Source organism: Stenella coeruleoalba, assembly GCF_951394435.1.
Source record: "Stenella coeruleoalba genome assembly, chromosome: 21".
Classification (NCBI taxonomy): Eukaryota; Metazoa; Chordata; class Mammalia; order Artiodactyla; family Delphinidae; genus Stenella; species Stenella coeruleoalba.
The window spans coordinates 29,647,592-29,674,757 of record NC_137167.1 but is presented as its reverse complement, the minus strand read 5'-3'; the positions used below and the strand labels follow the sequence as shown (position 1 = coordinate 29,674,757).

Here is a 27,166-nt window from a genome sequence, read left to right as displayed (position 1 = left end):
CTCTCAATTATCTCACTGTGTGAAATGGTAAAACATGGCAGAACAAGAAAATGAACATTATTTGACACAAACACCATCGTTCAGAACTATTAAACCCTTTCCAAAATACATGATGAAAAAAATGTTTAACACACTCTGATGCAATCCAGCACAACAAGCCTTTTCTGAAAATGAAAATTATGCCAAATTAAGATGCTTGGGTAAGTAAGTAACATCTTAGTTATGTTTTCCTATAATTTAGGTAACTTTATGTCTAATTAAAAATAATAAATAGGAATTTTATTTTGTTACATTTAGGTATTAAATCAGACAACAAGACTTGAACTTCAGCTTCTGGAACATTCCCTATCTACAAACAAATTGGAAAAACAGATTTTGGATCAGACCAGTGAAATAAACAAACTGCAAGATAAGAACAGGTAATAAAAATACAAAGAAATGTATAATCCAGAACTGTACACTTTCTAGATATGAAAGTCTATTTCATATGACTATTAATTATAAGCGTGGCTTCCAAAATGCTGAATTTCTTAATGTATAGTACAAGGATCAGAAACCTTGTGAGGGGAAGGTAGGGAGAGGGTTTGGAGAAAAATACTGCAAGGGCATCACCTTCTAAAACAGACTTCAACTTTGTTTTTTAATCCTCTGGCCCCTTAAAGATTCTCTTACACTAATCCTCCGAATTCTACCTCCATATCATGCATGAATCTATGGAAAACTACTGCCAGGGTTGTGCAGTAAAAGTCACACTGGCTGGGGCATTTTGATATTAACTTTGCCAAGTTCTTTGCCTCTGAGGACTTAGTTTATCCCAATGCAAAACGGTCTACAGCAGGAAAACTACACTTTATTGTAAACCAATGCACATTTCATGATGCAGTATTTACTCTTAAAGCATATGATAAAGTAAAAACAAAAGTTAATACTAAATATGGTTATATTACTATCTAAATAAATATTTTAAAAATCCCAAGAAAACCAATACAAAAACTAAGATTATGGATGACCAGTGGGGATGGTTTTCATAGGTTTATTCCAGGAGGGGACATATGAGGATAATTCTATTCACGTTCCAGGTGTGCTTACCTCCTTGTTTCTAATCGGGATATGTACACATGACATGGAGGATGGTCAGACAACAACACACTCTAATTCACAATTAAATAATTCTTTATTCTTAACCAAAAATGACTGTAAGCTTATTGTCTTATAATCATTCTTTCCTGTTAATCAAGAACTAAGCTGAAACAATTCTTCTGTTCTTTGAGTAACAAGTTGGACTCATTATTGATTTAGGGTTTTGAAAAGCAAGTAGATTTTTATTCCAAATATTTTAATGTTTCAAATTTTTGTCTTCTGCAAAGTAATAAATAAAATCTGAGACCAATAATTGAGACATAACAGTCTCTCTAGTTTCATGTTGTTAAAATGGCCTTATTTAATGTTCTTTTGAGTGGGCTGTAGTAATGCTTGATGCCCCGGTACTGGACACGGTCCCCACCTTAGTTTTCTAATTTAGCATGCAAGGATGCTAAAATGATCACTTACACACGTCAGTTACATTACCCAGGCACCATCTTTGTAAATTTTTGTCAAATTGTATTGCCCTTTGCCTATAAAAGTGTGCATCTTATTCCCAAATCAAGACACACTGCTTAATATTTTCATTTACCACAAGGTGCAAACTTTCCTATACAAAGTCAACTTGAATTGCTGTGAAAAACAACTGACAACTTTCACTACGTTTTTTGATCATCCACGATTTGATGAAATTCCTTTGTATGTTAAAGCTTTACAATGTACAAAATAGTGATTGCAACCACACAGAAATCTGCTGTGTTTTCTGATAATTCTTGCTTAAATGATCCTTCACATTTTTTTCTCCTTAATCCTTCACAATTTTTCCCAGGTTAATTGACATTTGACCAGTAATGTGCTTTTCCAATAATTTCACTCCATTTTTATATGAAATTATATTTGAACATCCCAACATGTTCTCCGTAAAACTACCTTGTCGAATAAACATCTCTAACAAACGAAAATCCTACATGACTTGCAGCACCAGAGCACCACAACTTGGACAGCAGACATCTAACTCAGACTGGAGTTGCATAAGAACTGTTTCTGAATAACCTGCCATAGTGCGGACACTGAAAGGCGTGGCTTTTATCAGCTGACTTATAAAAACCATATGAAACAAATCTAAATCTATACCTGCAGGAAGAATAATCATTTTAGCAGCTGCAGAAATCACGCTCTTTTTTGTCACAAATATGAAATGAAATGGCAATGATAATGGTTTTTTCATCAACAACTGTTAGTAAATACAAATAAGAAAATTGTGTTGATGATTCTACATCTTTCAGTGAGTCTGGCATGCTGTTTTCAGGTGCCTTAAATTTTGACTAGCCTAAGATTTCATCTGCAGGAACAACATTACAAAAATATGTGAATGTGGGCTTCCCTGGTGGCGCAGTGGTTGAGAGTCCGCCTGCCGATGCAGGGGACACGGGTTCGTGCCCCGGTCCGGGAAGATCCCACATGCCCCGGAGCGGCTGGGCCCGTGAGCCATGGCCACTGAGCCTGCATGTCCGGAGGCTGTGCTCCGCAACGGGAGAGGCCGCAACAGTGAGAGGCCCGCATACCGCAAAAAAAAAAAAAAAAAAAAAAAAAAGTGAATGTGTTGCACGTTTGACAAACCACATTTTAAATGATCTTCAATAATTCCCCCAATGTACAACTGTCTTCTTCATGGAACAGTTTCCAATGAAGTCAAAGTACTTATTAGAGTCAACATTTTTCTGAAAATTGCCACTATAACACTTTTTGATTCACCAGCTGAAGCTGAAAATTACTATGCCCTTTTCATCTTATCATCCTTTTTTTTTTTCCTTCTAAAATAAGTGATTGATTTAGGGGTTATTTGTACCAGTTCAGTTAAATTGTGATATTGTTATATGATTACTGTTATTGAAAAATGTTGTCATTGATACTGTCCCCTTCTGAAGAGAGGCAATAAAAACTCATAAGAGAAACATGATTCAGCCTTGATGTTTCCACCAACAAGGATATTTCCCCACATTTCTCAACAGACCATGAATTATGTTAATATAAAGTTAAGCTGTACCTAAGTCCAACTGTTATGGTGATGATCAAATTGATCATCCTGTATCAGAAATTCAAATAAGATGCTAAAAAGCAAAGTGTCGGGCAATGCAGGCATTCTCCACCCTGCCCCACCCTCCTCCCATCACCCGTCAACACTGACCGTGGCATTTGCTGCGCTGCACAAAGTTCTTGCTATGAGTTTATGCTCTATTCTCATCTGTTTTATCCCGTTTATTTAATTTCCTTTTATTAAAAAAAAAGAAAAGCTTATTGCAACCCACTAAATTGATCGCACAAGCCAGTAACAGGTCCAGATGAGCATTTTGCAAAACGCTGCTCTGAAATCCGATCTCTGAGACTCTTTACAGCCTTAAACGCAACGATACACGGTGCTGCTTATGACCAGCCTGGTCTGGGATGACCCGATGCTGGGCTCACCTCTTCAGTACCTACTCGTATTTAACCTTAAGATTAAATCTTTTCGATCAGGATGTGACTGACCTCTGGATTCTACTGGTAGAGGTTTGGGAGAAAGAAACAAAATTTTTTTTTTTTTTTCATATCCATCCCACAGTATTCACACTCTCATTCACACTCTGGACCGTGTGATCATCACATCTTTCTTTTATGCCTCTTCAAAGAATATTAAAGACAACAAAAGATTGGCTGGATAACAAATTTCAGCAAGATCACTTTGAAGGCAGTATAGATGAGTGATTTTAAAATGTTCGTACATTTTATGTTAATGGTCTAGGTGAAGCATTGTAGGAGTACTTCCTATTGCCTGTACGCTGATGGTCCTAGAAATGATTTTAGGTAGAAAAGAAAAAAATTATGCATTTATTTTTAGGTTACCTTCTGCTTACGGTAAGTCATCTTGGTTTTTAGATCAATGAAAGTGATACACAAGTTAAAAAAAATAAGTTAGCTGATATCAGTAAAAATATTAAGAAATAATAGTTGAAAAAATGGATATGGTGCAACTGATGAAAGTCGAAAGCAAATGTCTGCATCGCGGTAACGGATTATTTCTTGACTTGGTACTTTGACAGTATACTTATTGTCACACACTGGTTTACAATGACTATTGGACTGGGATCAATTTAAGAGCTGCAACTGTATTTCTGATAATAATAAAGACTCATACTGACTGTTGATGCTCATAGGGAAGACCTGTAACGGGTAGTCTATCCCTTGGCTGAGTAATGTTGTTTCCAGGGTTAAAGGTTCAGAAAATGTTACTGCCCCCAAAAAGGAACAATACACCCATGGATTATCTGAACTAAAAGGGGTCTCAGAGAGCATCATCTAATCTAACGCCTTCACTGTGGATAGCGATTTACTTCTCTAGGTGGACTTTCCCTTAGATAGATATACACCTGAGATCCAAGGGGGGGATGGTCTGCCCCAGGTAACCCAGGGGTCACGTGCAGAGGCAAGGTTCTCAGCCCGGGGCTCTCCCCACTGACGCACAGGTGTTCCCAAACCAAGGGCACCTTGTCATTGTCCTTTGTCCATTGTCATTCCTCTTCAGCGGAACCACGGTCTTCAAGTGCACTGCATGTGGTAACTTCTAGTTATGAACCTTACATTTTCTCCTCATGTCATATCTATGTCCTCTATCTGATCTCAGCAAGTTTGAGAGCTTCTTCAGGGCCGTGGCAACATCCTGTTACTTTATAACTCCTTTAACACCTTAACAGAGTGCCCTGGAGAAGCAGAAATTCAATAAATATGAACGATTGTATAAGGATTATGAAACTGATTAGCTGTTTACAAAGCACTTGGCTTTGATGGCGATCAGAAAACCCTTCACTAACTAACAATTATTTCCCTTTACAAGTTTCCTGGAAAAGAAAGTTCTAGACATGGAAGACAAGCACATAGTTCAACTTCGGTCGATCAAAGAAGAGAAAGATCAGCTCCAGGTGTTGGTATCCAAGCAAAATTCCATCATTGAAGAGCTAGAAAAACAACTGGTGACGGCCACGGTGAACAACTCAGTTCTCCAAAAGCAGCAACACGACCTGATGGAGACAGTTCATAACTTACTGACTATGATATCGACATCAAACTGTAAGTAAAGTTTACATACTAGTTTTTCTTCAGTTTTATCTGCCAGTAGTCGACGAACCTTTCAAAATTCTAAAAGAGACTCTCACCTTTCAGAAAAAGCACACTTCTCTTACTATTTCATATGAATGCTTTATAGAGTCTCAATATGGAATCGATTAAAAAGGAGGAAGAGGGGAAGGGGACTATATATTTATACTAATTATTATGAGGCAAACCAACCCAAACATACTTTTTTGTTCATGGGCTCAGAGAGTCTACTCTTAGTTAGTTCCATTGCTAACTAGATGTTTGGGGCTGGGTAAGTTACTAAACCATAGTGGACATTTTTTTATTTTTTAAGAGGGAGAAACAATCCTAGGCCCGTAGGGTTGTTGTGAAGATTAAATGAGATAATATCGGTATTTGCAGTAACTGGCATAAGACTGGTACCCAAGAAATGCCAGTTTCCTTCTCTCACCACATCCTTAACTACATCTTGCCTTCCTTATTCCTTTATGACCTTTCAACTTCTCTTCGATATTAAAGGGAAGAAGGGATGCACCTTCAGTCGTTAATTAGAGACATGATACACAACCTGTGTGGTATTTTTAAGTTTTTTTTTTTTTCTTAAACATTGGGTCTAGTTCTTGCTACGGTCTGTTTCAGTGTCCTTTCAACTGTATTCTTTTGACACAGATGCACTTTACATATGATTCATGTAGAGACCCTCTTCACCTCCATAAGAAATATGTTCTCACATTTTCCTTGACTCATACAGCTATCCCCACTTTAATTACAGAAACATTTACGCAAGGTCTCTACTTAAACAAGGACGCAAACAAACAAAAACAGTAGCACAACCTTGTGCTAAGGGGCAGGTTTCACACCAGGTGGCCAGCTTGCAGCATGTGCCTTCCAACTAGACTTTCACTCTCTTATAATTTAAAAAAAATCATATATTTTTCTCACATTCAGAGAAAAGGAAAAGACAACTATCTGATGTCTGGTGGGACCAAGACAGTGTGAGGTATTAGCTTGGATGAGCCAAAGTAGAGAAAGTCACGTAGCTCAGATCCTGGCAGAACAAACGAGCACAGGTGAAAGAGCAGCAGGACAGGCTTCGTCTGTGCCGTGTGCTTCCAGCTGGCGTGCAGACGGGAGCCTCCACCTGTGATGCCTGCCCTCGCCACCCGGTCCAGACACCTAGGCTTTCGTCCGTCTCTAGAATGACGTACAAATACACACCTGCAAGAATACATACACACAAACACTTTTTCAATGTGGCAAAAGAGGGACTGGAAAGTCTAAACGTTGAGAGCAGAATAAAAATTTGAAAGAATTTCATAGTCCTAGACTTTTTAGACTTAAAAGGAAGAATTTCAAAGACGCAGATAAATAAATGTTAGGTTCCTCTTTAACGCAAGCTATCATGAGACGGTTGCTAAAAATCCAAAGAATACTAAATGTCTTCACCCAGTGGTCTAAAGAAACGTATAAAGACTTGGCCTCAGATACACAGAAAGAAAGGAACACAATCCACACCACTGCCTAGATAGGACGTGGCCAATGGGCTGTGGATGCAGCCACTGTAGAGCCAACTTTATTTTTAGGTACATTCTTTTTTATTCTTCTGTAATAACTTTATCTGATTCTACTCAAGATGGAAGATTTTTTTTAAAGTAATAGTTTATTAAGGCTGAGTGGGAAGTACTTGCATTACATATAGTTGATGAGAAGAAAAAGGAAGTATGGATTACTGGTAACAATCTTTGAGAGTTAACACGAAACAGGCTGAAGGGGTAACTTCTGAAAGGCTAAAATACTAGCATCTCCCTTTTACTTATTGTAAGAGTCCAAATGTAATAAAACTTAGCAAATGAGTGCATCTTGAAATAACATACTTTTATCTTCTCACGAACTCCTTTTAAAAGCTTTCCTATTTTTAAAAAGCAGCTAAGCACTCCCTCATTGCTAAGGAAGAACAAATCATCTTCAGAGATTGCGCGGAAGCATTCAAATCAGGACTGACCACCAGTGGCATCTACACACTGACGTTCCCTAACTCCACGGAGGAGATCAAGGTAAGGCATTGTCTCCCATTTTCACCTCCCTGGCTTGAAGCAAGTCGTTTTAGAAGTGGAGCAACTGCAGACATAGTTCACACACCCCGGATGCATCCCAGCTCCACTCAGAGCAAAGCAAGAAACACTGACACACGTAAAGGTCTCACCAAGGGCTCCGAGCCCAGCCACTGGGCACAGAACACTGACAATGCACATGAACGATGTAGAAATATCCATCTTATTATATGTGTCTACCTAATATATAAGATAATCTACTTGTCGTCTCCTTGCATTTGGCTTAGTCATGCAGAGTGTCAGTTGTCTGCCTTGAAGTGTCAGACTCGCATCATTAACTTTAAAGAAAATGTCTTCCAAAATACCAGAGTTCGAACACCCATAGTTTATGTTTCAATCGTTACTTCAAGCAGCAATCGTACTCCATCCATAAAACAAAAGGCTTGTTCAACTTGCAACTGAAACAGTCACACAAGATTTCTCTTTGAGACAGCCATGGCACCTTGATGTGCAGAAGTGATTTATACTCACTTCCATTGCATCAAACAGAAGATAAAAAGACGTGCCCGCAGCAGTAGAGGTTTAATAAGATTAATACTTTTTTTACTGCTTTGTCAGAGACATCCTGAAGTGAACTTGGCTTTTTCCCCCCAAACAGCGAGTGTGTGACCGAGGAACACAGTGACTCCGGCGTGCTCTGCACCAGTTAGTTCATTCCAGGGCACTGGCAGTTTCACCCACTAGTGCTTTTGTACCATCAGTGCAAATGCTGTCACAGCCCCAAAGGCCAAGGACATGGTTATGGAGACAGTTCCGACCCTTTGGACTTGCTGCAGGGGGCTCAAGGCTTCCCTGGGTGGGCCATTCATACCCCCATCTGATGGGCTGGAAGACTTAACTCACACCATCAACGAGAGCAGGTCATTTTCTTCCCAAGTACCTGGAGTTTACTTCAAGGTGGAAGCTCGTAAGTGAACCAAGAATCAGAATTTACCGTCAGGAGAAGCCAGTGTACAGCTTAACTCGGTTTTTCTTGGATATTCTGGAAAACTTGCTTTGGGAGATGTTAAGCTTTAGATGAGAAAAAAAAAGTCACTTCCCCGGGGAGTATTTCAATGTGGCTTTGATAAGGTAAAACAACATTACATGAGAATCAGTGTGAAGTGTTACAGAACCCTGGGATGACTGTATATGCTAAATGCCTCTAAGTATGTTTACGTCCAACTGTAAAGGCAGCTACACATTGAATGAACAGAAACACTTACAGAAAAGGCACTTGACGCTGCATCAAAATGGAGACTTCAAAGGCTCCTGAAAGTATCATCTCTTTGAACTCAGGGTTATCCTCAGTATGTAACATGGTCATAAAGGAAAACACTTTAAAAATACAAACAAGGGCTTAAAGATGTGGGATTTCAAACAGTAACATACACTTGATTTTGAATTTAAAAGATAAATATTCGATTTATCTTGAATAATAGCACAATATTCTTGTGCTATTATTCACGGTAAGACTTTCCAAAGAAACCTTTCGAATTCATTCGTGCTGCTTTAAATCAACCTTGAAAATCAGTTAATGTCCCTAGCACCCTAAAAGCAGTGTATTAAGGGGAGAAAAAACCCAAATATTCTGTTGCAGATGAAAAAGTAATGAGCAGACTCTATACTAAGCCCTTCAGTCCCCTGTGCTATCTGGTTCTCATGCCAGCTCTTTGGACGCTGTTGTCTGTCACCAGATGTCGGTCTGTTCTGGGTCTGGAGGTAAGGGGACAGAAGTGACCTGAGCAGGAGAATGGAGAGTAGAGTGGGCTGCTCCCTGATGCAGACCCAGAGGGACTGTGTAGTGTTTCCTGCCTCAGTGCCTGTCCCTGCCCCAGCTCGCCGTACCAACCCCAAAGACCTCACTGCCGGGAGAAGAAGATATACAGCTCTGGGGTGATGTGGTCTCAGGCCACGGCTGGAAACGTTAGTATTTATATATGCCTTTTGCACGTACGCAGTGAAAACAGCTCATTGACACAGCCGGGAACAGCAATCTCTGAAGCCTCGATGTTTTCATCTCTAACATATACAGTCCAGATGAGTCACCTCTGGATTCCCTTCCAGACTTCAGGCTCCATAATTCAGTCTGAGGAAGGCCGACAGATCTGGGTGTAAATTCTGACTCTGCCAACGTGTGCCTCTCAGCAAGTCACTGAACCTGCGTGAGGCTCCCGTTTCCTGATCTGCGACGTGACACGATGTCCCCTGTCTTAGAGAGCGGTTTCGGGGTGATGATGGAGAGGAGCACCCAGGACAGGGCTCGGTGCTTGCCATCCATTCAACACGCAAGGACTGTGAGACAACCGCTCTGTGGGCCAGGGCACCTGAGCTTGGCCTGCTTCATCTAATTCAAGGAAAGAATGTTCAACAGATCTCTGCGCAGATCTTTCCCAAAGAGGCCTAAATATCATTTCAACCTTATTTTTGAAGAATTCATTGGGTTTTTGTACAAGATAGGCATTGCAAGATGGCATTTATCAGAAGCATTAGGGTTACATTTTTGCTAGTTAGAGACATAAGAGTTTCCTTCCCTACATTTCCCAGGCTACCTGACGCCTAATGTCGATCTCTTTGCTCTTTAATCAGTTAGTCACCATGGCCTCAGAGCCGAAGCATAACATTTAAATCAAGCGCTATTTGCTGAAAGAAATCAAGCTTTAGAGCGAGATATCAGGTCCCTGGACCACACCATGGCGTGCTCATCGAAAGTATTAACCGCCCTCGGGTTTGCTGTAACTTAGCAGTGAGGTCATGGGCATTACCTGAGGACTTATGCTTTTCCGACCCTATATAATCTACTTCATCATTTTCATCTGTACCTTCTGGCTACGTGGAGAACTCTACCTGAACACTATCTTGCTCCGGAAGCCTCATGAGCCAACTAACCATGATACTTCGGTGTTTATAAATGCTCTGTTCTTTTTCTTAAGCTGGACAAAGTAATATTAAGAAAACGTTCCCATGATCCCGTCATTGTCCCTAATGGGGTGAGAGGATAGTATGGCTCAGACCCCAGCTCTTGGTCTTCACTGATTTGCACAACAAGATGGACTTGTTCTCTGATTTAAATATCAGCAACTGCATCAGGGTGATTCTGACACTGAAGAAGCAAGTATTAGAATGAGGACAGGCTCCCTGAGAACAGTGTGCCGTCCTTTTCCCCGCTAGCACGCCTTTTAGGACACAGGGGCGCTAACATGTGTGCGCAGGACTGCTCAGATCAATGGAGCTTATTCAGCTGGTTTACTAGACACGTTGACAGAAGTGAGCAGTACGGACCATCTTGTGGACCAGAGGCGAGTGAGAGGCAGTATTATTCATGAACTGATTTCAACGTGGAGCTGCATGGAGGGCCTTCTGACCTATTAACAAAACAGTCAGGTTTCTCTGTTTTCAGAAGCATGGGGGAGTAGAAAACACATCACAGAATTAGGAAATTAAAGAGACCTTATTCAAATCCTATATGCTACTTAATAGCTGAATGACTCTGATCAAATTAACCTAACTTTACCAAATCTTTTCTCCTTTCAAACATGCAGAATGATAGTATCACAGCAGAGTTGCCATGAGATTACAGATAATATACGGAAAGTACCTAGCCTGGTGCTTGGAACAGAGTGATGCGTAGCAATGATAACAACCATAATTAATAATAATAATAACATCAACACAGAGAGATAATAAGGGGTTATATTAAGCAGATCGATTTCATATGGCTGATTAATTTAAAATGGGGAAATCATCTTATTCTTGATAAATATAATCTTCTTTCATGGAACACGTTTCGAAACATGAGGGTGACTGGGGAAGCGATGACGGGCCGAGCGTCCATCCTGGAGAGAGTCTGGAATGGCGGTGGAGAGCGCACAACAGGAGAAGCAGTGCTGGGTTCCAGCTGCCGCTCTTGGTTCCGCTCGAAACAGGATGGCCAACAAGCGCTTACAATGAAAGGGCGGGTCCAGGTGCACTCTGGGTTCTCCTTCAGCCCCCATTCTCCAGGATTTCGGCTCACAAATGCAGTACAGTTGACGTGTAAACTTACTCTGCCAAAATTATCTCCATTCTTCCCCCCAAAGACCATGGAAGACAACAAAGGAAGAATACTGCTAATTGCTTTCGAACCTTAACTTTCACATTTACTACCTTGTAACCTGTAAGGAAATTCATCTTAACTTTTTGGAAAACGCCTTCCTTCTACTATAATCTCATTATTTAAAACTATTTGTGTAATCTTATTTTCGGGGGTTTTTAATTTCATAATAAAACTCCAGCTGAGTTGAAATTGAGCATGCATGCTCCTAGCCCAAGGAAGAATCCTGTGTAGCGAACAAAGTTTAAACCCACCAAGCCCGTTTAAAAGCAGAAATCAAAAGAGCTGGGAAGAGGAGTAACGGGGCAGTGAGCAAAGTGCAGAGAAGCATGAAGTCAGGGTCTGTGGGGTGGAGCTGCCAGGCCCCTCAGGTCACACACACACAGCAGGTACACGGGAGCCCCCGGTCCCTTGTTCTGAGGGATGAACCAGGAAACCTGACTTTGATCCCACACATGGAGGAAGCCGAACAGCCCCATGGCATCACAGGAGTCTTGGAAACCCCACAAGGCAAGAGTCTCCCTTTTACACCACTCTCTGGAGAGTCAGTCGGGACTGGCAACCATCATAAAGGTTTTCAGGGCTGTGAACACGAGGCGATGGATTTCTACAGGCTGGAGATGAGAGGTTTGGGGCCAATCTGCCAACACGTCCCATTCCCAACGAATCTCTAAGGAACAGCGATCTCAGGGTCAGCTATCGGGGTGGGTCTTTAGCCTAGAACAGATGATGACAAGGTCCTAGTTTCATCGACACATCATGTTATATTACTGTTTATTTTTCATCATCATTTTAAATTCATGGTTTTCAATTTCTTTAAAATCCTCTGCCTCTTGGAAGACCACAAGATTTACCCCAGAGAACCCCATCAGCCCTGGTCTTATTATAAGTATCTCCGTTCACCTCGTTTCTGTTATTTAAGACAAAGACCCAAGTCACGCACATTTCCCAGGCAGTAATTGTGCGTTCCTGTTTGCAGGCTTACTGTGACATGGAAACAGCTGGAGGTGGGTGGACAATTATTCAGCGACGTGAAGATGGCAGTGTTGATTTTCAGAGGACTTGGAAAGAATATAAAGTGGTATGAATACTCTTTAAACCATCTGAAAATAATTTTCTTTGCGAAAACTAACTTTGAGAATGTGCAGGAACTTTACCACAAATCTAAAACTAACCAATGACTTTTGATCCTTTTTTTTAACCAAAGGGTTCTTTTTAACTGGTGTTTCAGTCTCCCTGTTAAAGAATGGTCCTGCTGCCAATGTAATGTAAACTATATATCAAAACAAAGGCATGCGAAAGTTAAGCTTATTTTTAATGGTGGGCTCAGCATTTTTTGGTAAACTGTTTCATCGTGTTTCACACGTCTGTAAACTGAGATGTTTATGATATTGGTGGTTCCCCAAGTCGTTCTAATTATCCCAATACTAATTTCCTTCTGATAACAGCTTAGTTTCCTAAAACTGACCTTTTAAAAATCTTTCTTATATGGAAGACCCCAAAGTTTCACGGTACGGGAAGGGATTTCTGTTGAATATTGAATGGTTATTCCGTGTTAAGTTGATGGACTATTGATTTCAAATACATGAAGAAAAAATAAATGAAGTAAGTGAATTTTACAACTTCGATTTCAGGGATTTGGGAACCCTTCAGGCGAACACTGGCTGGGAAATGAGTTTGTTTCACAAGTGACTAATCAGAAACGCTACGTGCTTAAAATACACCTGAAAGACTGGGAAGGGAATGAGGCTTACTCGTTGTACGACCATTTCTATCTCTCAAGCGAAGAACTCAATTACAGGTAAGGAAATTATATGTCACTGAAAAAGTTAAAGGACTTGCTGGGTGATGACTCCAGAAAGTCAGAACCCCATTGTATTAACCAGAATCTAAATTACTCATAGGCTACCTTAAGGGGGAAAAACATCTTGTTTCTTAGAGCTCTTTGCCGCCTTTAGGTAAGTTGCTCTAGTTTCAACATTCGAACTTTAATTTCGACAATATAAGGAAGGCTTCATGAGGACAGAATTTTGCCTGTTGTGTTTGCTGTGTAGCCTCAGGGCACAGGTGAACCCTGTGTGGCAGATAATGGGTCTTTACCAACTGTTTGTAGAACAGGTGAATGTTGTGTCCCTATAAAATGCCATGCCAATACCACAACAGATGTATACCCATGACTATACTGTTTTCTTCCAGAAGGTTTTAAAAGTTAAATCTATCTTTTTGAAGTTCAGACATATTCAACTGTTATGTTCCATCCCAAAGTCAGGATGAGTTGCCAAGTTCAAAAGAGGAAGGATTAGGTGGGCAGTAGGTAGCCAGACCCTCTGCCCTCTGCTATAGGAAGATCATCTGATTCACAGCACTGCCTCAGTATTTACCTACCTCCTCCCACCCACTGGACACAGCTAATCTTGAATGTTCCAAGAAAAGCACAGGCAATTTTGACTGGGACTTTACTCTTTGGCTCTAAAGCGCCCAGAGAGTAGAGACAGAGCAAAGGGATCTCTACAACCTGCTGTGCCAGGCAAGGGCAGTAGGCACGTGCACCTGTGCTTTACAGGGAGAGGGGCTCAAACGTGCGTGTCGACGGCGGCGCAGAGCAGGGCGATGGGGGGCCTGGTGGCCACACGGGAGTTGGTCTGAGAAGGCACAACACAAGGGTTCAGGCACCAACACACCCTGAGGGAGTCTAGAGGGCTCGGACTGGTGGTGTTTGGGGGTTTTGGTGATCATGGAGCACACGTTATGAAACACCAACTCTGAAGTCAGAAATAAACAAGCGAAGTTCCATAGGAACGTCACAGGAGACAGGCGTCAACTGGCCTGCCGTCCCGTCTAAATCCCACTGATGCCCGACTCAGACCCTCTGCTCAACAGAAATTCCAAGATCTGAGTAGTTTGGGAACAACCCACAATTTCGAAATCCTTGAGCTGGCTTCCTTGGGGAGGCGCGCGATGGACAGCACGAAAAAACGGGCTGAAAGCCAGCTTTTTGACAGCCACCTGAGAACTGCACAATGTCCAGTGTCCTGCTTTATAAACAGTGGACCGAAAATTCGGAAGCATGTTTTGAAAACATAATGTACGACAAGCTTCGACATGACTTTTAAGAAGTCAGTGAAACAGCCCATCAGCTCTCATTACAGAAAGAGCCGGCTGTCCAGGGTGGACGGGAACTCAGATGAATGAAGAGATAGGTGTTGGGGCCTCACTGCAGCCCAAAGTTGACTCCACAGATCAAAACTTCAATGAATTTTTAGACATGAGTGGTTGGTCATTGTTTGACCTCCAAGCTAAATATTTTTTCAACTGGCAACAGTTAGGAATCTACAACACAGGAATTAAAAAAAAAAAAAAGCACACACAAAAATTAAGGATTAGACTGTTTATATAAGAAGATTTTACAATATGGGTCATTACCCTTGTATGCTGACATTATAAAAATATTTTAAACAGCGATGGTTCTTAACAGATATTTCCTTTAGCAATGCAATCAATTTTTGGATATGCCATTTTTAAAAAGCACACAGTTGTTTAAAGCTCAGTTTAATTTACTTGGCAGTATAAAACAGATACTACACTGAAAAAATTATTATCCTAATAAAACATGTCAATGTGATAAGAAAACTGGGATGTGACTAAAACAATAACTACAGATGTTTCAGAATGCCAATTGTATGTAGCAGCTAAGTTGTTTTTCACTAAAGGAATTTTTTCCCAAATGTAGGAAAACTGAAAAAATACACGTTACAAGAAGGGATAAATGCATCAATAGAGTATGATTATTTTTACTAAAACTAAAAACTACTTGTATATTAAACCTTAAGAATTGGTCACTTTTCACAAACATTCTTGCAATTCTATACAAACACTGAGATTTAATTATTAAATATTGGCATTACCTCTCCTTTCACTCTACTGTGATGTAAAAGCAATGGGTACCAATTTAAAGTAATTCCAAGAACGTGGCTATTCTTAACAATCAAATTTTACAAGAAGGCAACTTTAAAACAATGGGCCAGACTCCCCTGGTGGCACAGTGGTTAAGAATCTGCCTGACAGTGCAGGGGACACGGGTTCAATCCCTGGTCCAGGAAGATCCCACATGCTGCAGAGCGACTAAGCCCGTGCCCCGCAACTACTGTGACTGCACTCTAGAGCCCACGAGCCACGACTACTGAAACCCACGCTCCCTAGAACCTGTGTGCCACAACTACTGAGACTGCGCTCTAGAGCCCACGAGCCACAACTACTGAGCCCACGTGCCACAACTACTGAGCCTGCATGCTGCAACTACTGAAGCCTGCGTACCTAGAGCCCGTGCTCCACAACAAGAGAAGCCACCTCAATGAGAAGCCCACGCACTGCAACCAAGAGTAGCCCCCGCTCAGCGCAACTAGAGAAAGCCCACGCGCAGCAATGAAGACCCAACGCAGCCACAAAATAAAAATAAAAAATAAAATAAAACAATGGGCCACATGGCAGAAGGATCTAAAAAGATACAACTTTTCTCACAGAGACTCATAAAACATAGTATTCTCCCTTCTTTTGCTTTGGGGAAATTTAATGCGTTCCAGTAGAACTGAGATTGTTCAGAGGAGACAGGAGAGTTCAAAGGAGGAAAAGCACGGGGAGTAGTTCATCTCAACCCTACCTACGATTAATGAGAAGGGCCTGGACAGAAATTAAAGTGTTTCAAAATCCCAAGGGTGAGCAGAACTTACAGAAGGCCTTGCAGCAGGTATGCAGAGGCTGTGCTAGGGCCCAGGGTCATTTTTGAAGCATGAGGATAACCCTGAAATTCAGAAATTCGATCAAGGCCTGTGATGAGGCTTCCAGAGCTACAGTACTACAAACAAAAATCTGAGTTACCAACACAACGTTACTCAGGACCAGCGCTTTATGGAACTCACTGGATATGCCCCCGTGCCCCCCTTTTCACAAGTGCCTCCTCGATAACCAAGCGCCCCTCTGAAGGGGCGCAGCAGCGTGGAGCCCTAACGGAGGTGCAGTCCCAGCTGCTGCCAGTCCCAGCTCCACCACTTACAGCACGTGGCTGTGGACGAGCTCCCACCTCCGAACCGAACCTTAGCGATCTTACGTGTAAGAGGGGGGTGGCGCCTGCCTCTTGGGGCCGGTCTGGGCATTCCATGCACGGGCCCGGGACAGTGAGTGGCACAGGCGGGTTAGAGACACGCCCCTGGGGAACCTTTCCTCTCAGCTCCACCTTCTGCTCCAGCATGAATTCCAGGAAATCCTATTCCCTCCCAGATAGCTGTTAGCAAATGTGAGCAGGTGTTCCCGAGATGAGCGGCGGTGGCGGCACTTAAAGTACAGCAGGAGGGTCCCTGGGATGGGGAGCCACGCTCCAAGCGCCACACTGTGACATGGAGTTCGACACAGGCACCGCGTCCCCTGGACCCTGCTCCGAGCTCCGGAGCCTGTCTGCCTGGGGCTCTCCTGGAGTCGGGCTCACAGACCTGCCCCTGCCCTTCTCCCCTCCTCCTTGGCAGGCACAGTGCTGGGGCGAGCCAGGTTTCTGCAATCTTCTAAAAGCCTGGGCTATTATCTAGGGTCTAACTTAATAGTACGCTTATTCTTTCTCAATGTCTGGCAGGTTTATTATAATACTATTCAGAAACAAGGCAAAGCAGCCACAAGGATTTGTTTTTCCACACAGTTCTCTAGATTTCTACTTCACATTCAGTGGTCATCCCTTGTTGTCTGCTGTCCTCCCCACACCCACCAGTCATCCTGGATTCTCATTTCTACAAGAGATGGATGACGCCTGGAGACTTGGAAAGAGGATCCCATCACGATGTATTTTCCCCTCTTCTGTTTACCTGAAAGCAGCAGGAAAATAAATGACAGGGCCCCCAAGTCCCCGCTGATGCCTGTGCAAGTGATATGCGTTGAAGGCTTCATGAAAACATTCCTCTTTGCCTAAGGATTTGATGATAAGTTGGTTCCTGTTTATACCAGCGCAAAAACATTTTGTCCAGAGTATGCACTAGCGCACTGAGCAGCATAGCACGTGTTTCTGTAGAATGAAATTCTTCGTTGTAAAAAACTTTCCACTATGATAAATCAACCACCCAAGCCAATTATGTTTTGCCTTTTTTTTTTTCTTTGCATGCTTACAGGATTCACCTTAAAGGACTCACAGGGACAGCCGGCAAAATAAGCAGCATAAGCCAACCAGGAAACGATTTTAGCACAAAGGACGCAGACAACGACAAATGTATTTGCAAATGTTCACAAATGCTCACAGGAGGTGGGATGACGTTTCTCTCTTCCTATTTGTATTGGCAAGAAAGGATTTCATAGAGGGAAAGGTTGGCTCTTTGGACTTCAACCTGTGATTGGTGACAATGTCCCAATTTCATAAATAGACTTACTTGCTCAATACAGGGAAATTTGTTTTTCGCTTTTTCAGACTGTTGAGTTTTACGCACGAATGTGATACTGAGCTAGAATTGTCAGCAGGCCAACTGTGTCTCCTCAGGACCTACCCCTGGCAAGGAGAGGGGCCGTGTGATACTCAGCAAGCTCTCTGGAGTTTGTGCTGAGTATCAGATGTTGGCACGATGGTCTAATTCCATTTTGATTTATTAAAAAGGTTAAAAATTAAAAATGGCTACCGAAACAGGGACATAGATTCATCAGTATAGAAATGTTTCCAATTAATAATTTATTGTTCCAACAAGGATTTTTCAGTTGTCTTTTTTTTAAAGTATTTCATTAATATATAGCAAATACTAATAATGCACAGAAAGCAATTAACCAAGCTCCTTTTCTGTGCATCAAATTCAAATGAATGACTGTCCACTTTAAGGCCTTTATCTTCAGGTTCTTCTTGCCTTCTACCTTTCATGTTAGACCTCTTAAAAACAACACACAAACAAAAAGAGGCCACACCCATAAGCAAATGTGGTATAACAGTCACTTAATGGCCAGATGAGTTCTCAGAAACATTTCAGAGCTTAGTGACAGGAACCAACTGTTAGAAAACTTACTCTTCTGATTCCTAAAATTTTAAACGTGGAATAACTAAAACCAGTTAATTGTGATTGAGACCAGGAAAAAGTCGGGCAAATGCTGTGGAGTTAGTTCTTAAAAACACTGAAAGGTTGAAATCAGCAACAAAAATTCTGCCAACAGTGCAGACGAAATGCAGAGGCAAACAGGAAATTGGCAGGGTTTAATTTGTAGAGACCATGAATTGTATCACCAAAAATTCATTCATTACTCACCCAGGAAAACCAGAGGAAAAACCAGAGGAAAGAGCTGCAGTCAATATATTTTATAAATACGAGGTACTGCATAAACAAGTAAAGGGTCTAAACTTGTCACGTGTTTGTACTGCAGTTAAGAATCATTTACGGACAAAAGGAAGGATTTATTTACAAAAATAATTTGAAACCCAGTAATTTTCAAGTCTTTAAAATGATACTGAGAGAATTAGGCTCCATTAAGAAAATCAGTCCTATGGTTCCTTAGAGAATATATTTCATGTATAAATAGACGTTGGTAACTTAGGTCTTCCCTATTAGCCATACTTACTTCAGTAATTTTTTCACCAGAGAAAGCTATTATGCTGATTGTGTAAAAGCTGCCTGTCTCTCCCATCCCACCACAGTAATCCTTTTTGAAGCCAACCAGGGGAGGGCGGGGAGGGGAGGGAGCACGCCGAATCCTGCTTCCTGTCTGTCATTCCCACACTGAGCCCAGATGTCCACGCAGAGGGTGGCGGTTTTCAGACCACCCGAATGTCAAGAGCTACTCAAGAGAGTATCAGTGCATTAATAACCAAGGAAACAACATATTTACTTACTCAGATCAAGATTTAGGGCTGAGAGTGGAAGTGGAAAGGAGATCGGGGAGAAGAAACGCAGCCCAAGAGAGACAGCAGAGCGGTCCCAACTGTAGAGGTCAGATTCCCAGCCGTGGTCTGGACCACAGATAAACCAGCATAATGACCAGCTAGATTTTTGCATAGACAGTAAATTCTATAGTTGAGTCAGACAACAGGCTCTGGAATGGACATAACTATAAATCTGCAATATTCTTGAATATTTTGAAGGTTTATGAGTCACACACACAAATGTCTTATCAAATCAACATTAATCTGCATCAACCTAAGTCATGGAGCTGTTACTATCAGGAAACAATTTAGGCACTTGGATGTAATAACTGGTGATCAGAGTTCAGTGTATAAATAATATAATAATTGCATCAGAATACTTTTTAAAGAAATAAAACATGCCCTACCAATACCTGTAACGTTCACATTACTGATTTCTTTTACTAGGTATGGAGAGATCGATAATAGTTATTTTTTTCTGTATTTTAAAATTTTATATAAATGGCATCATACTGTATGTGTCCTTCCAACACAATCTTGCAAAGATTTATCTGGATTAATGCTTGTAGACTGAGGGCATTCCTTCCCCTCCCAAACCCAGGGCCTCTAGGTAAGGGTATTAAAAGCCCAAGCCTGGTCCTTCAGGTGTAGGTGTGGATGCCCACTGCTCCGCCGCTGTGCCATGCAGCGGCCTCCCAGGTCCCCCACTTTACCTTAGTGCACACACCACTATAGCTCTACATTTCCTTTCTGTCTCTGGGACTTAAACGTTTCCTTTTTATCTAGCTCCACTGAGTACTTAAAATTTGGGGTTACGTTTGAAACAAAAAGACTTTTTTTTTTTAATAAATTTACTGATTGATTGATTTTTGGTTGTGTTGGGTCTTCGTTGCTGCGCGCGGGCTTTCTCTAGTTGTGGTGCGCAGGCTTCTCACCGTGGTGGCTTCTCTTGTTGCGGAGCACGGGCTCTAGGCACGTGGGCTCCAGCAGTTATGGCTCGTGGGCTCTAGAGCACAGGTTCAGTAGTTGTGGCGCATGGGCTCAGTAGTTGTGGCTCGCGGGCCCTAGAGAGCAGGCTCAGTATTTGTGGCACACGGGCTTAGCTGCTCTGCGGCATCTGGGATCTTCCTGGACCAGGGCCCGAACCCGTGTCCCCTGCATTGGCAGGGGGGGTTCTTAACCACTGCTCCACCAGGGAAGTCCCAAAAAGATATTCTTTGTTAGGCGGAGGGGAGCCTGAAGCAGCCTGGTCCGCCGTGTTGCTGGCACCGGATGGAAGGTGACCCTGGGCCGATGAGAGCCACCCATCGATTCTTAGGGCTCTGACTTTTCCACACTTTCCACTGTCCTGTGGGTCTCCTAGTCACGTCTGTGGGTGTCTGGCCCTTCCCCACAGCACAGGGGAAGAGAAGTAAGAAAGCACGTAAAAACATGTGCCCCAGGGGCTACGGTTCCACCAGTGTAGAGGTGGAAAACCACACTGCCACCTGCCAGGGTGGCACCCTCCACTCTCAAGAAGGCCCGCACACACCTGCTTAAAATGAGCAGAATGTGACTCTCGGATTAGCCAGTATTTGTAACTCCGCGGTGAGATAGGGCCACCTGGCTCCTAATTCCTTCTGTGTTTCACTTTCATAGGCTGGTGGTTTGATGCCTGTGGTCCTTCCAACCTGAATGGAATGTACTACCCACAGAGGCAGAACACAAATAAGTTCAATGGTATTAAGTGGTACTACTGGAAAGGGTCCGGCTACTCGCTCAAGGCCACGACCATGATGATCCGCCCAGCAGATTTCTAAATGCCTGCGCACACCTGAGGAACAGTGTCTTCCAGTTTTCAAAGACTTCATCCCAAAGCTCTGAAAGACACAGCTGCATGCTGCCGCCCTATCCAGCTCGGACAGACTGCCCACGCTCCAGACTGAGGGGACCCGCGAGCTCCCAGCTAGAGCCCCATCAACGTCACCCCTTAAACCCGCATCACTCAACGAACCGAAGCACAACCCCCAACGAGCCACAGCCTGGCATGGTGACCTGGTAGAACGCCTACGGGAAGATAAATTTAAGCCTGCGAATGAGACTGACAATTTACAGGCTCTGTTGTCACAACCAAGAATGTTATGTGCGAGTCGATCAGTAAATAACTGGAAAACAGAACACTTATGCCATATAGTAGAGATAACCTTGGAACTGCATTCTTCTGAGCACTGTTTATAGACTGTGTAAATATCCATATGTCCTGAATTCAGCACCACTATCATAATTAAAAGGAAGGAACAATTCTCGAAGCCATAAAAATACACTATATATTCAGGGATTTTTACGAGAAGTGGTTATTAGCGGTTTAATATTTGGAGAAGGAAAAACATAGTTAACGCATTCTGACTCCTCCTCTTAGGGGCTTTAAATTTTCATTTTGAGAACAGCATATCTGCATAGGCATTGATAGGTTAGTTTTAAGTTAATGCTCAAATATATATATTTCAAGTTTCTGTGGTGAAAACTTTCAGGATCTCTGAAATTATTAATAGAAACGTGTTCTTTTAGTATATATGAAGATTGTACTATTTTTTTTCAGCCTCGCTGTTAAATATGAAGGGATTTTTAGTAATTAAATATAACTTATTAGGTGAGATGACCGCATTTAACTTTTATGATATTTACAACATTGTAATATGATTCTGAAACAAATGATTGTGCCTTGTGACAAGGAAAATCTTGATTTTTAATGATGAAGAAAATTATACATTTAATTTCATGACAAAGAGGCTTTCCTATCCTTTACTCACTATTCTAATACAAAAGTCTTTTTTCTCTTCTACTACAACGTATTTTAGGGAAGTAGGCTACAATGTAGTTTGTGGTTGAGAAAACCCTTCCATTTAAAACACTTACAAAGCTATACTTCTCAAGCTGGATTCACCCTGGAAGTTATTTACAGGAAAAAATAATTTGCGTTAGTAACATTAACTTAAATCTTACTAGAATTAAACCACCAGCAAATTAAAAAAAAAAAAAGGTGTTCTGGGGCGCAAAACCAAAATCTGATATTTATAGCATATTCAAATGTTTACAGAAAATTTTGAGAGCACAGATTTAACCTCAGGACTGCAAAACCTTAAACTCCTAGAGTTTTAACTCCGTTTGAAGTTTTCATTGTACAATTAATACTAATGAACATTTGAGTAATGCTTCATAATTTAGAAGCAATTTCTCATATATTCGCTTTTGAGTCAGCTACTAGGAAGCTTAGAGCCAAATTTGCAGCCAGCATTTACCTGTGTCTGTCTTCACCTTATACTGTCCTACCACTATTTTTTTTCTTTATTCCATTTTTCTTATCTAATTTATTTTATCCCCACACCCCCCTCCTCTTCCCAGCTTAGTTTTACGACGCTCAGGTGTTGCTGAGCAACTTACGGACTCTGGACAAGTCAGGCCCTCTGCTTTTCCACCATGCTGCACTTTCCCAACAAATATATTAATGAGAACATAACCTCCCATCCCAGAACAGCTCCTCTTATTACATGTAAGAAGGCGTCATAAGGTTAGCAGAGGTTGAATTTATACACAGCTTTGTATCAAGCTAAAAAACATCTGATAATAAGAAAATATCACCGCCTCAAAAGAAACAATAAATTTCCATGACATCTCAATGACCACATGACAGACACCGAGGTGGGAAAATGATAATACGGGAAAAATTGGCAACAACACAATTTATATTCACTTGCCCATGTAGGCAGATAAGGTGAGTTTCAAAGACAAACCTCACTATGATACTCAGAGTTACGTATACTCTCTCATGACAGCGAGTGGGGGAGAATTTGAGTTTTTACTTTACACTTCAACTCCTTACCCGGTATTTCAAACAAAGAGTCTTGCTGAGAGGAATTTTTTCTCTCCTTAAGAAAACATTTATAAAGTCCAGAGCAAATCAAAACAGCAATCTCAAAAATGAAAACAAAAACAACCCAACAACTAGATAACCACAGCGACTGGAGGACAGAGTTCACTTCTCACTATGTGATAGCCATATGGCATACTCAAACGATTAAAAAACATGGAGACCACTCACAGATTACACATCATCACTTACCTTTCAGGTATTAATCTTTTGAAAGGATAAAACGTGACAAACCAGTTAACATTTGAAAACAAAAGCCAACTTCTGCGCAATCCTGCTTCCAACTAAATCTGAAATTACCTACTTATTAATCTTTAAAAAAATTAGAACCTGGAACTTTCCCATTAAGCATCTGAAATACCTGAAAATCAGTAAAGCTGAAGCTGAGTTTCAGGAAAAACATCAAAACAGAAACACCACATCACAATGCTAACAGGCCACAATTTTTATACCTATCACTTCTATCTCTTTTAACAGTAACAGCATTATTTTTTAAGGCAGTAAGCAATATATAATAGTATCTTCTCAAGAATCTAGTCTTTTTTCATTTTTGTTTTTCTCAATCCTGAGGACTTGTATAATTAAATTTTTTGAGATTACATTTCTCACAACTTTTTGAGGAATGTTCTCACATTCTCACATTTATTCTCACAAATAGACAAAATGTGTTAAGTTCCGCAAATATGTCTTTTTAGTTATAGGCATAATTGCTCTTGATTTAATAAAAAAAACTTGAGTGTATATCTATGCTAATAATGACTTCCGGAAAATACCAAATTGTATTTACCACCATAAAATAATATGTGACTTACAGGAGCTGCAGGGAAGTAGTCTGACTCTTCAAACGGTTCCTCGGAAATCCAATGACCCATTTCCAAAGACCACAGTACCTATAAGTGAGAGAAGAAGCAGAACATTTTTTATAGACTTATTAGGCTTTTAGTGGACAATAAACCAGTTTGAAGATACAACAAAACCAAAATAAACAAACAAAAAAACCCTAGCAGTAACTACATACTACATTGATCCGAAGCACATGTATCTTGAACACCAAAGTGCCATCAGAATCTTCAGGTTACAAAAATGTTACAAATATTAATAAACGCTTGTTTAAGAAAATGTCTCCTGATGGCTAGAAGTCTGGGTTATTATCCTAGTGAGGATAACCACCCCGTTTCTAAACATATGAAATATTACGTCTTCCTAAATTCCAGTTTCCAATTTAAGGAGTCATTATAGACAATCCTTAGTAAATAATACAGAATTTTATTAATTTAAAAAAACCCATGTATTAGGAGAAGATAGATCATAAGCCTAAATTCAAAAAGCAAACCTTTTGGTGTGTAACTTTATTTCTATCATTAGCTAATGTTTTTAGGAGAAGTTCTCCACATCCATGTTTGGAAATCCTTCTCACACTTTGGAAGAGTAAAACGTCTCATAAACAAGCTGTCATCATCATCGTTAGAACCCACACATTTTTAAGTAATCAAAACAATGTTTTCATTTTTAATTCAACATTTGAGATTCTGCACTCATCTCTACTCTATGACCAAACTCCTTGAAAAGCTGTATGTCTCTATGTACCAGTAGAATTGTACAACTAAAATAATCAAGCTGAATTACATAACTCACACTGATCTTTTTATCTGCAATTTCCTTCTTTCCTACATTCAGTAAATCCATTTTTTTTTTTTTGCCCCTAGAGTTGCTATGTAAAACTCAAGCGTTTTTTTGCTGAATTAGCAGGAATGAGGTCTAAGTCTTCCTTTTTGGTAGTTCCTAAAGTTCAGAACCATTTATGGGCTATCAGTCTGAAATATCTCCTTTTTTATATATTAAATCTAATACTTACCCAAAATGAGACAGCAATGTTTTGTTTCTAAGAAAAAGTGAGCATGACAATGGAATAAAGACAAGAACGGAATACAGAATCTGAATGATCATTCTCAGCACTGGCCCAGATCTTACTTTCAACAGATGCATTTACTCATTCAACAACTATTTCTTTCTGCTCACTATCCATTCATCTGTGAACAACTTATTGAGAGCCTACCATGAATAAGAGTCCAAACTGGGTCCTGGAAACCCAAACCCAAACCTAGAAGGGTTTACCCTCTTGCAGGAGGCATGGCAGCAACCAAATGCTGGTTCCTCCAAAGCAGGGCTGTGCAAACCCGTGGTAGGAAGCAAATTAACTCGGGCTAGGAAAACCAAGGAAGGGTCCACAGAGGGGCCGACATTTAAACTGAGTAAAAGTCCATCAGGCAAAGAGAGAGACAGTGGGAAGGGGAGAGGGTATTCCGGCAGAGGGAGAACACCACGGGCCAAGCCAGGATTAAAGTAGCTTCTTTTTTTTTGGCTGCAGTAGAGGGAGCTTTGGAAGAAGTGGTAAGAAAATAGGGTTGGCTGGCTGCATATGGTAGGGAAGGTATGATAATATACCCTGTCCTACCCCTGTGTGCTGAGGACATCAGTGCAAGCACAACTGTTGGGCAGGAGAATCCGAAGACAAGCCAGAAAAGACAGGACAAACAGCTCCATGGGCACTGGGCCCAAGATGATATAGAGAGACGGAAAGCAATGAGTTGGGTTCTCAGGGACCCTGTTCAATCTTCAATAGATTTGTGTGTAGACAAGCATTTTGTCATTGAAGTCCCTTTTTGTTTCCCCGATTTTTACTGCCTAACAAACATTACAAAAAAACACAACAAAACAAAAAAACCTTACCTTAATAAGTCCAATGAAAGAAGGTATTAGAAAATTGCTAACTCTGCACTGAAATCATGTTTGTACACACAGCAAACATGGTTGATGGGTGGTTAAAATAACCCATTGAAGTAACAGTGTTTACCTTACTCTTATCAGTCGATGTATGTTATCATTTACAGAAGACACACTAGTTCCCTACAAACTCATGTGATTAGCCCAGGAAGTAAATTGTGGAAAGTTTCAAAATCAGGTTCACTTCAAGACATGAGGCATGTGGAAGACTAGTATAGTGAGAAACACAACGTAGTAGTGAGAGAATCCAGGGAACCAGTCTTAAAAATGCCTGTGGCATTTGAGTTCAAATGTAAGCCACATTAAAATATCAACTGAATTTAAACAATCTCTTGGAGAAATGTATGTTCTCTGAATTTGTCCACTTCTAAATGTTATAAAAATAAAACCGTAAGGCATCTACAGTAGCATTTTGGAAAGTAAATTAATAAATTTAATTTATGTAGGCATCCCAGGAATGAGTATTGTACAGAGATAGCAAAAAACACTAATTTGATTGTAATGAAATCATCAAATCAGAAATAGAGTGTAAATTTTTTTGCTTTAGTTCTTTCATTAGCTAGACTTATCTTTACCTTACTAGAGTGTTCAAAATAGGGAAAATCTACTCTGCAAGATGGCAGTTAAGGCTGCAAGTGTAGTTAAAAATAAAAGGTTAACCTGAGATATTTATCATAATATACGTGATAGAATGAAAATAACTGAGAAGTTATATAAAGCAAGGAATGGGGTTGCATGAATACAGAGGATCAAATCCCATGTGGATAGCCCTTAAAATGAAGGCTGAGTTATTTCAGCATCCACTGCAAATGAATATGATATTTTTGGCATTGTAAAATTATCACGCATAAAACTTGGACCTTGTTGATGAATTTAAATAGGACCCATTTTCTCGCCTTATTATTAGATTAATAGTTAATGATGAGACAGCTCTCCATAATGTAAGACTGACTTTGCAACTACTTTCATACCAGGCAAAATGCAAATGGTTTTCTCTCATTTTATATCCACCTAATCATTCTCCTTGAACAGGGTGAGGAGTGTAACTAGAGTGAACCCAAGCCAGACAAGGGCTCTGAGATTAAATGCAAGTCAAGAATAACATCAAACACAAAGGAGAAAATGAAGCCAACTATGTACACATTAGCAAAGTGAGCATAACTTATTTTCACCATCTCACAAGACTCAACTAAAATGATGGAGCTAAGAGGAATGGGAAAAGAGCCCACTGC

General features: G+C 40.9%; 2 protein-coding genes across 3 annotated transcripts in view; one reads left to right on the top strand and one right to left on the bottom strand.

The window, feature by feature from the left end:
- ANGPT2 (angiopoietin 2) overlaps positions 1–22,024 on the top strand; it is a 53,734-nt gene extending 31,710 nt beyond the window's left edge. Inside the window, exons 3-9 of one of the 2 annotated variants that reach the window (XM_079909192.1) lie at positions 298–419; positions 4,955–5,187; positions 7,120–7,247; positions 12,356–12,457; positions 13,011–13,177; positions 17,523–17,653; positions 20,882–22,024. In XM_079909192.1, coding sequence (XP_079765318.1) covers positions 298–419; positions 4,955–5,187; positions 7,120–7,247; positions 12,356–12,457; positions 13,011–13,177; positions 17,523–17,653; positions 20,882–21,042 — 1,044 coding nt within the window. In that variant the 3' untranslated portion in view covers positions 21,043–22,024. Of the gene's footprint in view, positions 1–297; positions 420–4,954; positions 5,188–7,116; positions 7,248–12,355; positions 12,458–13,010; positions 13,178–17,522; positions 17,654–20,881 lie in introns of both variants that reach the window. The other variant, XM_079909191.1, reaches the window with a different exon arrangement.
- A 616-nt stretch (positions 22,025–22,640) lies between these two features.
- Positions 22,641–27,166, bottom strand: part of MCPH1 (microcephalin 1) — a 101,181-nt gene continuing 96,655 nt past the window's right edge. Inside the window, exon 15 of the mRNA XM_079909494.1 lies at positions 22,641–24,040. Coding sequence (XP_079765620.1) covers positions 23,900–24,040 — 141 coding nt within the window. The 3' untranslated portion in view covers positions 22,641–23,899. The remainder of the gene's footprint in view (positions 24,041–27,166) is intronic.